Raw genomic sequence first — 14,159 nt, 5'->3', positions numbered from 1 at the left:
GAAAGAGTTCGGCAAATGCGGGAACTACAACCTTGTTCTCCAATGAGCAAGGAGTAAAGTTAATTACTGCTCGCCAGTAACCAATCGGCGCGATTTTCTCACTCTCGTCACGTGGCGAGTGTGGCGACTGGCGACGTTTGACGTGTGTCAGATGAGGCAACTTAGTGCGTTTAATGAAGTAATTTTGTGATAATTATGTAATGTGCGACGAGATGGAAACTAACGCAAATTTGTTCATAACGTTTTAATGCTGGACAATCATGCTGTCCCTGAATCGGTTGTGCTCCAAGTCGGGAGCTTACCTGACACACGTGTCATCCGAGTCGATCTTGTTCAAGAGGTTCAAACACCGATTTAATACTAACAATAAGCATACTGCAAAGGTATAATATTGAACATTACAAGCCACATTTGATACATGTAATTCGTTCTGTCGAGATTTAATTTGGATAAATCTTATTCGATAGAAACTGTATGAAACGCTGGGCGTAACAGAGAATTGCGAGGACGAGACCCTGAGACTGGCGTTCGTTCACCTTGCAAAACGGTTTCATCCGGATAGCGGAGCATCGGAAGCCGATGCTGTTAGATTTTCCGAGGTAATGCGTTGTAAAAGTATGCCATTCCTTGAAATAAAGCGAAGTGAGTCTATTTTATTGTACGATTGTTCAAAGTAGATTGAAAGTGCATATAGAGAGATTCGAAGAATCAGGAATGCTCAGAAAGATGAAGAGGCATCATCGGAGGTGGAAGAGTTTGATATCAAGGTAACTGTACAGGATATACATGTGTATATATATCGCAATTTCCATTCCAGCTCTAATTGCCTTTGTTTTAAGCATACAGCGCCACAGCATCGTCATTACTTGACCTTCGATGTTGGAATCGGCACGCCAAGCAAAAGGCAGAGGCTGCACACGATACAAAGGGCTCAGAAGGCAGTTGACAACGTGATGGAGCACAGATTGAAGAAACTGCAGGCTGAAGAGCGCAACACGTTAATAGGCATGGATAAGCAAAGAGCCAAGGATATCAAAACTCGTTATGGCATGGATCGTTTGGTGGAAGATTTGATTCAGGAGGCGATGAACAAGGGTGAATTCAGCGATTTACCTGGAATGGGAAAACCACTGAAGAGTACAAACGCTAGCAATCCTTATGTCGATTTTGTGACTCATAAATTGAATCAGGTATGCAATAGCACATGAGATATTAATTTCAATTATTTGTATATTATTTATATTAATTATGATTGCAGATATTGATAGACAATGGATTCACTCCAGAATGGATACAACTGTCAAAGGAAATCAGGGAAGAAACTGAGGAACTGAAAAAGAGATTGTCAGAAGCACGTAATGACGTGAGCGAGCTCCCGTTGACTTCAAAAGACGAACTGATATGGAAAAATAAATTAGAAAAATTTCGAACTACAACAAAGCAGATAAATAATAAAATTGATAAGTATAACTTGTTAGTTCCTATACTACAGAAACAAATGCTCCACGTTAGATTAGACGATCTCGCTGCGAAAGCGTTAGCGGTACCGCCTTCGAAAAATATTAAAAAATATGCGGACACTAGTCACAAAGGTACAAATGAGAGCATATCCCAGGATTTGTTTAATTTCATAAGCAACTTGTTTAGTAAAAAAATTACTTAGGAGATAAGCGAAAAATATGTGATATAGATATCGTAAACTTATTTGTACATATATAAATAATGAGATTAAGATTTGTAACAGTATAAAAAAAATGTAACTTTTATATTTTATAAATCTGATATGTATATATGTACATGTGAGCTTTCTAATTCCAATGAAGAGTGCCGTCTTCTTTCAATTTTATACGACCAGTTGCTAGATGTTTTAAGGCACGAGGGTAAGCTCGATGCTCCGCCGTCTTCACACGCTCTTGCAAAATTTTCTCAGTATCGTCTGGAAATACGGGTACCGCTTCTTGCTCAACGATAGCTCCTGAATCTATATCAACCTAATTGATGAGGGAAAGAAGATTGGTAATAATTCATTAAGATCGAGATTCCAATTAAACTAAAAAAAATATTTAAACTTTTCGATTATCATACCTCCACGAAATGCACAGTGCAACCCGACACGCGCACACGTGCTGCTAAAACGTCCTTGTGTGCGTTCGCACCTTTGAAAGATGGTAACAACGACGGATGTATGTTCAACAAAGCTCCTTTCCAATGCTTCACAAATTGTTCCGATAGAATTCGCATAAAGCCAGCCAGGCATACTATCTCTACTCCAGCAGCGTGAAGTTCTACATTCATGGCTGTGTCAAAAGATTCGCGGCTTGGATAATCGGTATGTTTAATTGTCTACAATTAAATAAGTTAGAAAGAATATATATTCATGTTTACCTTTTATTTGTAGCTATATGTAATTTGCATTAACGTATTAATTACCACTGTCTTAATGCCAGCTCTTTCAGCACGTTTCAATCCTTCAACGCCAGGCTTATTGGAAATCACCAATACGATTTCCGCTCCAATGTGCTGAGACGGATCCTGAGTAGCATTAATTAGCGATTGAAGATTTGTACCGCTACCCGATATTAGAACGCCTACTCTCTTAAGAGGCTTGCTCAGTGATGCAACCAAATTGGGAATATATCGTTTCATCTCAGGCTCGAGAATTTTTTCAAAATTCTCTACGTGCACTCTAGCCTGGCCATCTGCATCAATACAATTAAGATAAATATAAAAATCAATTTAATTGATTCTATTAATTATATTGACAACAGCAATAATTACTGCGACATGCATTCACGCTTCCGATAATCACAGGATGTTCATCTTTCGGTAAATTGGAAGCCGAAGTTAAAGCCAAAATTTGAGACTTGTCTTTCTCGGAGCATATCAAAACCGCACCAATTCCACAGTTAAATGTTCTCAACATCTCGTGTTTATTAATTCCGCCTATGCAAAAATCAAATAGTTTTGTAGTTTTTAGAAAATTGCGCGTGCATATTATACCTACCAATTGCTGCTAACCAGCTAAAAATTGGTAGAACATTCCATTTTTTCGCGTCTAACGTCACACCGAAATTCTCCGGTAAAATTCTAGGAATATTTTCCGTAAGACCTCCTCCGGTGATGTGCGCGAATCCTTTCACGAGGTTGCTTCGCAAGGCAGGAATAACGTTTTTTACATAAATCTTTGTTGGTTCTAACAGTTCTTCGCCTGTGATATCACATTATTGTAACGTATTTTTTATGATTTGTATTTAATTATTAAAAGCATTTTAATTTAGAAAATGTTTCGTACCAATCGTTCGACCATTCTTTGAGAAAGGTGCGATATCGGAGTACTTTTTATCTGCGAGTTTCAAAACTTTTCGCACCAAGCTAAAACCGTTACTGTGCACGCCACTCGATGGAAATCCGATTATCACGTCACCCTCCTTAATGTCATTCACACGTGGCAGCAAATTGCCCTTTTCGACTGCGCCTACTGCAAAGCCTGCCAAGTCGTATTCTCCTTCGGGATACATGTCTGGCATTTCTGCTGTTTCTCCGCCAACCTAAACATTTTTATACCTTTCAAATAAATAATGAAAATGCAAATCATAGAAAAGATATTCATCTTAATATAATACATCTCTTTCTTAAATAATAAATTTTATGTTACCAAGGAACATCCCGCTTGCTTGCAACCTTTAGTAATTCCATTTATGACCTCCGTGGCTATTCCAATGTCGAGCTTGCCACAGGCGAAGTAATCCAGGAAAAATAGCGGCTCTGCGTTGTGCGCGAGAACATCGTTCACACACATAGCTACCAAATCTATACCCACTGTATCATGCTTCTTGCATTCAATTGCTATCTAAAAAACAGATATTGTCGCTGATAAACACAACAGACTGTTTTTAATAGTTTCCTTTGAACTTGATATTCACCTTCAATTTGGTACCAACACCATCGGTACCTGATACAAGAATTGGATCGTTGTAACCTGCGGCTTTCACATCAAATAGGCCACCAAATCCACCTATGGCGCCCAAAGTGCCAGTGCGTTTTGTAGAACAAGTAGCTGGTTTAATAGCGGATACGAGATGATCGCCGGCGTCGATACTCACACCACTACTTTCATACGTTAAGTGTCCTTTCTGCAAAATAGATCTGAAACGTTTGGTTATTAATTTTGTATGAGACATTAATCTATTGATCTGTAAATCAATCATTATACCTGGCGATCCCTTTATGCGCGATGTCTGTTCTAAATTGCTTCCCATCAAACGATACATACTGAGCAGCTTGGGTAGCTCTAGCCGCTGCCATTGCTAAGGTTGGCGCTATGTTAACCGTGATGAGAACTCTTCCACCTGTAAAGATATCGTTATAATTCATCTGGGTTTTTGTTCAAATATTTTTTATTGTGTCGCTATTTACCGTTGGTCACTAATTCGCCTTCTGACGAAACAGCCGTACCGCAATGAAAGACAAAGTGATCCCGTTTACGCGACACTTCATCAATGCCTGTTATAACTTGACCCTTGGACGAAGACATCGGATAGCCGCGTGATGCTAAAATCACACCTACAGCGGATACGTTTTCGCGCCAGGAAACGAGAGACGAGCTTAAAGTTCCGTCGCAACAAGCCTGTAATATAATTATATACAAATACATTGAAAATATTAATGTAAAAATTTAATCTGTTGTATTTTATACGGATGTCGCTTCTAAAATAAAATTAATTACCTTCATAATTGTAAATAGGTCTGACGCCAATAGTGGTAATACTACTTCTGTTTCAGGATCTCCAAATCTGCAATTGAATTCTAAAACTTTGGGACCATCTTGAGTCAGCATTAAACCAGCATATAGTACCCCTGTAATATTGATTTCACATAAATAACATATGCGTGTAATTTAACATCATTGTTAATAGAAGATTACAAACCAACAAACGGGATGTTCTCCTTTCTAAGTCCATCGACAGCTTTTTGGAGAACGTTTACTTTCACCTGTTCATATTCCGTTTCACTTAACAGTGGACATGGACAATACGCTCCCATTCCACCAGTATTTGGTCCAGAATCTCCATTGAAGATTCTCTTGTGGTCCTGTGCAGGCATCATGGGCACGACAGTCTTGCCTGAAAATCAACAAAATTTAAATAATTTTTTTTATTAAAAAAATAAACAATTCAAATAAGTATAATCGTTTACCATCTGTAAATGCCAGTACAGACACCTCTTCACCCTCCAAGAGTTCTTCAACAATTACAGTCTCACCAGCAACTCCAAATTTTTTATCATTTAACATTTCGTCTATTGCGTGACAAGCTTCCTGCTGGTCTTTTGCCACTACTACACCTTTGCCAGCCGCTAAACCTGAGGCTTTTACAACAAGCGCCTTAAAGGGAGCACTGTAACAAGACAGAATATATAATAAGTTTATCATTCTTCTTGGCAAAAAAGACTTCTTACCTTTTGATAAATTTCTTTGCATCTGCAGCAGAGGTAAAACCTTGCCATCTAGCAGTAGGAATACAATTTCTGTCCATAAATTGCTTTGCCCAATCTTTATTAGCCTCAATCTGGGCTGCTTTCTTCTGTGGCCCAAAACATTTTACTCCCACAACTTTCAGATCGTCTGCTAATCCCTGAGCCAGAGGATCCTCCGGTCCAACTACTACTAAATCAATGTTATTGTCCTTGCTCCATTTCGCAACTTCCTACAGAAAAAAAAACAAAATTAATTAATCTCACACGACGGATACAAAGAAAAATTACAAAATGACATGGTGCATACCTTACTATTCTTGACATTTAAATCAATTAATTGCACTTTATCTACTTCTTTGATGCCAGTGTTCCCAGGAGCGACCAAGATCTCTTTCACCTATATGAAACGGGACGTATGCTGTATTAACCTTCGCTCGTTACATCGCTATTCATCCTTGTAATTTTTAAACTTACACACGGTGATTGAGATAATTTCCAACAAATGGCATGCTCCCTCCCGCCGCCGCCAATTACTAGGACTGTGCACTGTGTCATCTGCAAATTAACAGCTTTCTTGAGCGCGCTTTGTTGAAACGGCAGCAATCACGAGAATGTCAGGCTTATTTAGAATTATTAAGATATCGACGATACCCTCGACACACATTCGTAATCTCTAAATTGCATAATTTCAGAATAAAACCATTATTCCTCGTCACTCACCTTGCTGCAGCTTGCGAGCTCCGTAAACGCACTCGCGCGACTGGTCGTTAATTATTTGTTGTTTACAGAAGTACGCAGAAACCGGTGAGTTTTCCGGATAATTGCGGCGTGAACGCAACGTGGGATGCCACAGGTGGTCGGCGCGATCCTGCGCGATCTCGGCACAGCGACAACGTGACTAATGACGAGCGTCTGCCCGCCAATCGCGCTTTACGCAACAGCAGACCGGCTCGATCTCTCTAGTCTCTGCGGGAGTTGATTTGTAATAACTCGTGTATCGCTCGCCCGATGACCCGACGACCTCTCGGGAGGCGATTTAAACTATCTCGCGTACGGAATCTCGACGAAGACACGCGTCATTATCATTACATTATTACATTATAATATACAAATAAACGTGTTTAACGAAACACGTTTCATATTTTGCAATTTTAACGCTTATACAATTTTTCTTACTTTACATTATCACTATATTTTTTAATTTTAACTCATCTCGCAGAGATGTTCAATGATCTCCCGATGCTCTGAGATTATTTGAGATACTTGAAGAAAAAAGAAAAATAGTTTTGATACATTATTTTTTAAATCTATACTCTGAACGAACGTAATGTCACATTGCGATAGAAGAATTTTATATAAATGCTCGTCAATGAAATTATTTTGAGATTATTTGGCGGCCATTAAGGTCATGCACGTCGTCATGCTCTTATCGCGATTGTTGTAACTTGTTTGCATTATGACAAACAACGTAACGCAATTTCCATCAATCTATAAATGCTGTCGTTATAGATCGAAAATAATTTTACGGTTGTTTTTCAACGAGGATTGAACGTGCAACGAATAATTAGCAATTTAAAAAATCATTTTGTAGACGAACGATACGAGAATGTGAGCGTTACATTTACTAAAAAATATATCCTTTACGTAACAAAGATAATTTCTAATTTTTTGTTATTTTTAATTTTAATGTGCCGTGTGTAATACGAAAAACATTTGAAGAACACGTAAATATACAGGCTGTTCTGCAACAGGTGAAAAGGATGAATGATTCTAAGAGATGATAAAATAAAAAAATCAAAAATAATAAAATTGCTATTAAGACCTTGTATTTTAATTATAAAAGTTTAAATATTCATTATGTAAAAAGTTTCTAATCACGTAAATATTTAGATATTACAATTAAAAAACACAATTTTTAATCAAAATTGCGTTTGTATTTGATTTTCGTCTTATTTTCCCATCTAAAATTGTTCCTTAAATTTTCTTTCATCTTTTTGTCCACTCTGTATATGAAAAAATATGTAAAGATTAAAATACCAAATATCAAAGCGCATGGCACACGTCAATTTACACAGAGAATTCTCTACTGAAATTCGACGCAAGTTCTAGATCATCTAAAGCGGATTTTAAATCGTCGAAGGCGTCTCGAATTGATGGCATAAATTCGTCACGGACTGTTCGTGAAGTTCGTCCGCTCGATGATATTTTGTTCGCGTGACGTTTGACGAGATAATCGCAGCTGCGACGAGACGTAATGATTGAAATAGCGCGACGTGACAACACGAAGACATCGTCCTCGAGATAATATTGTGCGGGAGGCGGTGGCAGGCTGCTAGACAGGGGGTGGGTCATGCACGCTGCTGTGAGCCGCTTCTGGTCGCGTGGACTCGCGCATGTTCGCGGATCGAGGTTGTCGACATCGGTCAAGAAGACCACGACCGAGCTGGACGCGGCGGTGGCGGCGGAGGTCACGAGCATTGCGGAGTGCAAAACGTCTTTAAAAGTTAGTCACTCTGTTAGTCACTCGAGAAAAAGTGTGAAGATTTTTCTCTTTCCACTGCGCAGGAAAATGCAAAAATCTTCTTTCGCGCGATATACAAAAACAACGTGCTATGCATCTCTTTGTTAAATGTTCTCAGCGAATTACAGCTTCTTAGAATATCTAAAGATCTGTTCTTTGTAGTTTTTCATAACATTATCCTTTTTATATTTAAATTAAAATATATATATCAGACATTGGGGCGAAAAAAAAGATAAAAAATGAGAACAAAAATTCTGCTACGAGAACCAACCTTGTGATATATTCTATTGCTGAATGAAGCTTTCTTTTCGCGCATAAATATAACGTGCGGATAGATATCTTTGATCATGGAGCTTTAGAAATTGGACGATTTAAATCACGTGTACATATACATGTTAAATTGGAACAAAAGCTCGTAGCGTTTTTAAAATAAAATTTAAAGATAATTTAGATATTTGTATACACACTGAGAAAAAAGTTGCGACTAAATTTTTCAAATCAATAAAATTCTTTCAATTCAAATATTTATGTACTTGACTTAAGTACATAAAATATTCGAGCTTCAGTTTTCAGTATTTATATATTTAACTTAAATACTGGAACTAAAGAAATTTAGTCAAGTTAACAATTTCATTTTCTTAGTGCAGACTTATTATAACCACATATGTATCGCTACGAACTTTCGTTCCAACTCAATACTTAAGCGAAACTATTATTTAGAACCAATCTTTCGCAGGAGAAAAAAGTTGTACCGAAGCTACAAATTGTACGCGTATATCGATGGAATCCGGAAACGCCAAACGTAAAGCCATATATGCAGCAATTCAGCGTGGATTTGAACAAGTGCGGCACGATGGTGCTGGATGTGTTGACGTGTATCAAAGCGCAGCACGATCCGACGTTGTCCTTCCGGAGATCCTGTCGCGAGGGCATCTGCGGATGTTGCGCGATGAATATAAACGGCGTGAACACCTTGGCTTGTATAACGTAACTCGTTCTATCATACAATTTCCAATGCCAGTAAACCAGACGATAGGAATATCGAGTTCTTTGGATTTAGTCCTTGAAAATTTTGATAGAACTTAGTTCCGATGTTTAAAATTTTGAATATATATAAAGTAACTTTAATGTTTCGGATGCTTAGGATACTTGGAGCTTTGGATGTCTGGAATTTGAAATGGTCGCGTTAATTTTACATTTTATATTCGCGCTTGCAATTACTTTTCTGATCTTATATTATAGGGATATAACTTACTCTCAAAATAAACCTCATTTCAAGTCGCGCTTAATGTTGTCGGAAACTGCTTGAAATCTCCAGAAAGATAAAAGAATCTCCGCAACCGCTGATCATCTATCCTCTACCGCACACGTACGTGATTCGCGACTTGATACCGGACATGGGGCAGTTCCTGGAACAATTCCGGAAAATCGATCCATATTTAAAGCGACCAGGTGAGGACGACTTCCTCGGTTATCGGCAAATTCTGCAAAGCTCAAGGGATAGAAGCAAACTTGACGGTTTGTACGAGTGTATAATGTGCGCATGTTGCACATACTCGTGTCCTCCTTACTGGTGGCTCGGCGACAAGTACTTAGGGCCTGCAGTGTTACTGCAGGTAACGACTTGACATTTTTCTATGATAAACAAAACGAAGATGCGTCATCATTTTGCATCTGTTCGCTTACATCGCTAGGCATACAGGTGGGTGATAGATTCGCGAGATATGGCACATGAGGAGCGACTAGCGAAGCTGCGAGATTTCTATTCAGTTTATCGATGTCACACTATCTTTAATTGCACCAAGACGTGTCCAAAGGTAAGTCTTAAACGACGTTATTGTCACGCTTTTCTTCTGCGATACAAAAAGATTTTAGTTCACTGTAAAAAAAAAAGCAGATAAATATCCATATTTTAATTTTACGCGATATTACTTGTCCGATAGGGTCTAAATCCGGGAAAAGCAATAGCGCAATTAAAACGTCTACTGGCCGGACTTACGAAGAAAGAGAAACCAGACCTTGAAACACCACTTCCGAATCCCTGCAATGGTGAAGAGCAATATTTATGCAGAAAGGAATAAAAAAAATATATATATTAATGACAAAACAACACAATTCGCGAAATGTTCTTTATTGTATAGAACCCATTACTTTGAATAAAAAACTTTGTATAATTATATACTATGACGATTTTGTTATCATATAACAGGTGATAAACTTGTAAGATAATATAAATTAAGCCTACATTTTGCACGCGTTTGGCAATAAACGTAAGGCAGTCTTAATCTCCTTTTATTAGCATTGCTATGTTTATCAAACATCAATTCACAGATTAATGATCATCATTTCCTAATCAAAGATCATAAAAATAAATTGGTACTTGATATTGATTAACAATCTTCGCAGTGCGCGTTACTTACTTTATATAGTATAGTAATAAGAATTCTATGTTGTGAGTTAAATCACAAATTTATACTCATTAAATTGAGATGTCAAGAAGTAAAAAAAGTATCACGTGGAGTATTTATATCCTATCACAAAGTATATATCTTATCATTTATATTCTCATGATTTTTTTATACCTGAATTAATATATAAATTGCTATTATAATTAAATTTGCAATTATAATTGCAATTATAATCAAATGGAACAAATGTAATTAAATGTTTAAATGTTATTAAACGTTGTACTATATTTGTACTTTCTATTTGTACATAGGAAACAGTCTTTACAAACTTAATAAGATTCTCCGCATTTAAATCTGTATCAAAAATCTATTCAAAGACCGTATTTTACATGGAAATTAGTCTATGCAATAAAGTGGTAATGTATCCACGTATCACAACGTAAATGAGACGATAAGACAACTCAAAAGGACACTAGATATTCCTTTATCGCTTACTCGCGGAATGACATTTATTTTGTACTTTACTCTGCTCAAAGTATGATTTTTTTCTCAAACCGCAGTTCGCGGACGTTTGTTGTAAGTATTTAGAGGCACATTCTCATTGTTTTCTTTGCCTGATATCAGTCTATAAACTTCTCGTCGCATAGGAATGTCTCTTAACCATGGATCCAGCAAGATATATGACATTGTTATACGTTCCTTCGGATTTACCGTCATCATACGTTTAATCTAGAACAAGATATTTCATTAACGTAAAGTGAATCATAGTTAAGTACGGGCGTTGCAATTTTACCGCATCGTACCAATTTCATCGCATCTTGCGATACGTTTTGAAAATGTGCGCGTCGAAATTCGTACTTTCCCCCTATGATTTGTTCTACTAGAGTATTATTGTTAAAGGGAGCCATGCCACTTAAACAAATGTACAATATCACTCCTAAGCTCCACACATCAACCTGAAAGAATTCCAATAAAATAAAACCAATTTTTCATAATTATTTCTCAGGATTGCAGGATAGTTCAATAGATAAAGCAATTATTCACAAAGCAAAAGATCCAGGTTCGATTCTAAGTCCTACAATCTTACATAACCAGTAGTGAAAAAAATATTATTCCAAGATTATTGTTCCACTACTGTCGAGAATTATAAAGTTTACAAACATAAAAAAAGCCAAATCAGAACCAGTATAATGTTTAATGTAATGTTTAAAATGTAATGTTTTATAAATTTTCAACTGCATATAGAGATTTATCTCAACTTTGTTCTATCTGGTACAACATAGATAAATTATTATGTGTTTCGATTTTAAATAAGAAAATAAAATTGACTTTGGCCATGTCCTTTATAAGTGTAATTTTTTATTAAAACATGTAAAATACATACTTGATTTGTGTAAGAACTGCGTCCATGGGTTGACAGAATCTCAGGAGCAACATACATTGGAGTCCCACAGAATGTCTTCATCATAGTTTGGGTATCCACGAATTTTGACATTCCAAAATCAGATACTTTGACTAAAGGATAGTCCGAATTATCCTTTAATAATATATTCTCTGGCTGTAAAAATTCTTTATTTAGTAAATATTTCCATTAAATTATATATCCACATAGAATGTTCAGCCAATTTAAATTATACCTTCAGGTCTCTGTGTGTAATGCCTTCCTTGTGAAGATAACTGACGGCAAGTACAACTTGATAGAATATCAATTTTGCACACGGTTCAGGCAATTTACCTCTATTTTTTATTCTATCAAAGAGCTCGCCACCTTCCATTAGCTCGAGAATGATGTACATGGCTTCAGATGTATCATGAATGTCCACCAAATCAATTATACAGGGCTGAAACAAAAATACAAAACTATTATCATTGATGTTCAAACTACAGCAATACAAGAAAGATGCTGCAATGCATGTCGGAACTTACATGCTTCAACTTCCTTAATATTTCAACTTCATTCCTGACATTCGCTGCACTATTGAAAATGTTTCCAGTCCCTGTACTAAAATTATTCTTTTGTATAATTTTGAGAGCAAAAGCTTGAGAACCATCCTTTTTAAACAGCAATCTCACTTCGCCGCACGCGCCAGCTCCTAGTCTGCGGCCAATTGCATATTTCTGTTTTAATTCCAATGGCAACTCCAAAGGAATCTCGTGAACATTTGTGCTCACAAACACATAACCTGCAATTTAAAAGATTAATTTCTATCATATCTATATGGTAATTTGCATCAAGCTTTGATATAAAACACAAGTACATCTGAAGCCTTTCGTGGCTAAAGCTATCCTGGAATTATTTTCAATGATGACACGTTTTCCCAGACCAACCAAGTCATCGTCAACAAAAGTCCCATTATGACTCAAATCTTGCAGATATACCACAGTCTCATTGGCGCTGTTAATACGTTCCCTGTATATGCGAAAGTGCGTCTTGCTGATCACACCCAGTTTTCTCGGGTGCAACTCCTTTATAGTCAAACAAATGTCGCAGTCTGGGGAACGACCCAAGGTGTAACTAGTGTCTTTCATATCTAAAAGAGTTCGTCAAACAAGAAAATCAAATTACTCGCCTATAACTTCATTTTTCATTTAAATTATTTTTAAACGTATGTACTTCAAGTGCGTTGGTTCTATCTGCGCGAAAGATGTGTTCTTACCCAGGCTTTGCAGAAATGCCTGAAGAGGACACAATCTTCCCCAAACAGACAGCGTCGGTTGCTGGCTCGACACCCCCTGGGATTGTGTCAGAGTATCCACGTTCTGTGTGTCGGGCAGACTAGCAGAGAACTGCTCCTGAGATGATGACGCCATTTCTCCACTTTGTCGCGAGATCAAAAGTTAGACAAAGATTTTGACAAAGAGCGTTTCGAGAACTACAGGAGGACGAGACCCAAGCGATGGCGTCGATAGCGATGCTAGCCCATTCCTGATCGCCGACTAGCGAGAAGGTTGACGGTTGATGGAGCGTTCGAAACCACGACAGTGAAGTTTCCCCAGTGGGGAAACTTACTCGCCAGTATTCGTGGATGATTTTATAATATCGAACGAAAGATGAAACGGGCGTGAAGTCCCAGAAAGGTCCCGGCTAACCGATGGTACGACGCAATAACCACGCGAATAACAAAGCAAACAAAGCCAAACAAAGCATGTGAACCACGTGGTTCACCTGCCGCGCGTGCTCACATTCTCGATTCTTCAATCAATAAAAGGTTGCAACAGGTTGCTACACTTTCTTAGAACGAAGAAAAATTTTAATAATGCAAACCACCACCTCTGAATGCAAATGATATAGTGAGTTAGAATAGCTGTCAAAATAATACGAACATGAATTATAAAAGATAAAACGGAGAAATGCATTCCAAAAATCATCAAAAAAAAAAAGTGTTGCACTCTAGTTGCAACCCTTTATCGACCAATTTGTACACTTTGTTCACGTCGATAAGCGAACGATCAATATTATCGACCGTAGATATTGTACAATCTCTACTATACCATTAATTACAAGCAACATTTTTTAAAATTCGTAGTCTAGGCTTATGTTAATTCTTCATTAATACTATACTAATATTACTTTTTATTAACATTCTAATTTTATATTATCAATATTATAATTATAATGTTAATATTATGATTATTAATTTTATTAATATTAATAAAAGGTACTTTTATATTCATTTGATTAAACTCACGTTAATTCTTCTTTTGACACGCAGAGAATGTCTTAAACAATCTCTTCTCACGTCATTAAATTTAAA

The 14,159-nt window shown here is 37.1% G+C and overlaps 4 protein-coding genes across 4 annotated transcripts; 2 read left to right on the top strand and 2 right to left on the bottom strand.

Moving 5' to 3' along the window:
• The first annotated feature begins 98 nt into the window (after positions 1 to 98).
• LOC105195433 (dnaJ homolog subfamily C member 28) lies at positions 99 to 3,282 on the top strand. The gene is made up of 6 exons (XM_011160821.3): positions 99 to 383; positions 468 to 599; positions 678 to 767; positions 840 to 1,190; positions 1,259 to 2,329; positions 2,448 to 3,282. The coding sequence occupies exons 1-5, from the start codon at positions 261 to 263 to the stop codon at positions 1,661 to 1,663; spliced, it is 1,101 nt and encodes a 366-aa protein (XP_011159123.2). The 5' UTR covers positions 99 to 260; the 3' UTR covers positions 1,664 to 2,329; positions 2,448 to 3,282.
• LOC105195432 (trifunctional purine biosynthetic protein adenosine-3) lies at positions 1,747 to 6,626 on the bottom strand. The gene is made up of 17 exons (XM_011160820.3): positions 6,196 to 6,626; positions 5,950 to 6,030; positions 5,783 to 5,872; positions 5,458 to 5,705; positions 5,197 to 5,396; positions 4,929 to 5,123; positions 4,727 to 4,857; positions 4,417 to 4,627; positions 4,214 to 4,349; positions 3,924 to 4,146; positions 3,656 to 3,850; positions 3,293 to 3,548; positions 3,005 to 3,208; positions 2,779 to 2,943; positions 2,431 to 2,699; positions 2,086 to 2,343; positions 1,747 to 1,991 (listed from the first exon to the last, which is right to left on the bottom strand). The coding sequence occupies exons 2-17, from the start codon at positions 6,028 to 6,030 to the stop codon at positions 1,809 to 1,811; spliced, it is 3,045 nt and encodes a 1,014-aa protein (XP_011159122.2). The 5' UTR covers positions 6,196 to 6,626; the 3' UTR covers positions 1,747 to 1,808.
• Positions 6,627 to 7,554: 928 nt separating this feature from the next.
• Positions 7,555 to 10,173, top strand: LOC105195434 (succinate dehydrogenase [ubiquinone] iron-sulfur subunit). The gene is made up of 5 exons (XM_039456117.1): positions 7,555 to 7,978; positions 8,733 to 8,983; positions 9,315 to 9,612; positions 9,691 to 9,813; positions 9,940 to 10,173. Exons 1-5 carry the CDS (start codon positions 7,826 to 7,828, stop codon positions 10,075 to 10,077), a joined length of 963 nt encoding a protein of 320 aa, XP_039312051.1. The 5' UTR covers positions 7,555 to 7,825; the 3' UTR covers positions 10,078 to 10,173.
• Positions 10,174 to 10,618: 445 nt separating this feature from the next.
• LOC105195435 (serine/threonine-protein kinase Chk2) lies at positions 10,619 to 13,697 on the bottom strand. Its single transcript, XM_039456115.1, has 7 exons — positions 13,062 to 13,697; positions 12,663 to 12,935; positions 12,331 to 12,587; positions 12,042 to 12,245; positions 11,789 to 11,962; positions 11,208 to 11,360; positions 10,619 to 11,133 (listed from the first exon to the last, which is right to left on the bottom strand). Exons 1-7 carry the CDS (start codon positions 13,213 to 13,215, stop codon positions 10,954 to 10,956), a joined length of 1,395 nt encoding a protein of 464 aa, XP_039312049.1. The 5' UTR covers positions 13,216 to 13,697; the 3' UTR covers positions 10,619 to 10,953.
• Between the last annotated feature and the right edge of the window lie 462 nt (positions 13,698 to 14,159).

The sequence above is a fragment of the Solenopsis invicta genome, chromosome 12 (assembly GCF_016802725.1).
Source record: "Solenopsis invicta isolate M01_SB chromosome 12, UNIL_Sinv_3.0, whole genome shotgun sequence".
NCBI classification, from domain to species: domain Eukaryota; kingdom Metazoa; phylum Arthropoda; class Insecta; order Hymenoptera; family Formicidae; genus Solenopsis; species Solenopsis invicta.
Note: the sequence above shows the minus strand (reverse complement) of the source record. Positions and strands in the feature narration are given on the sequence as shown.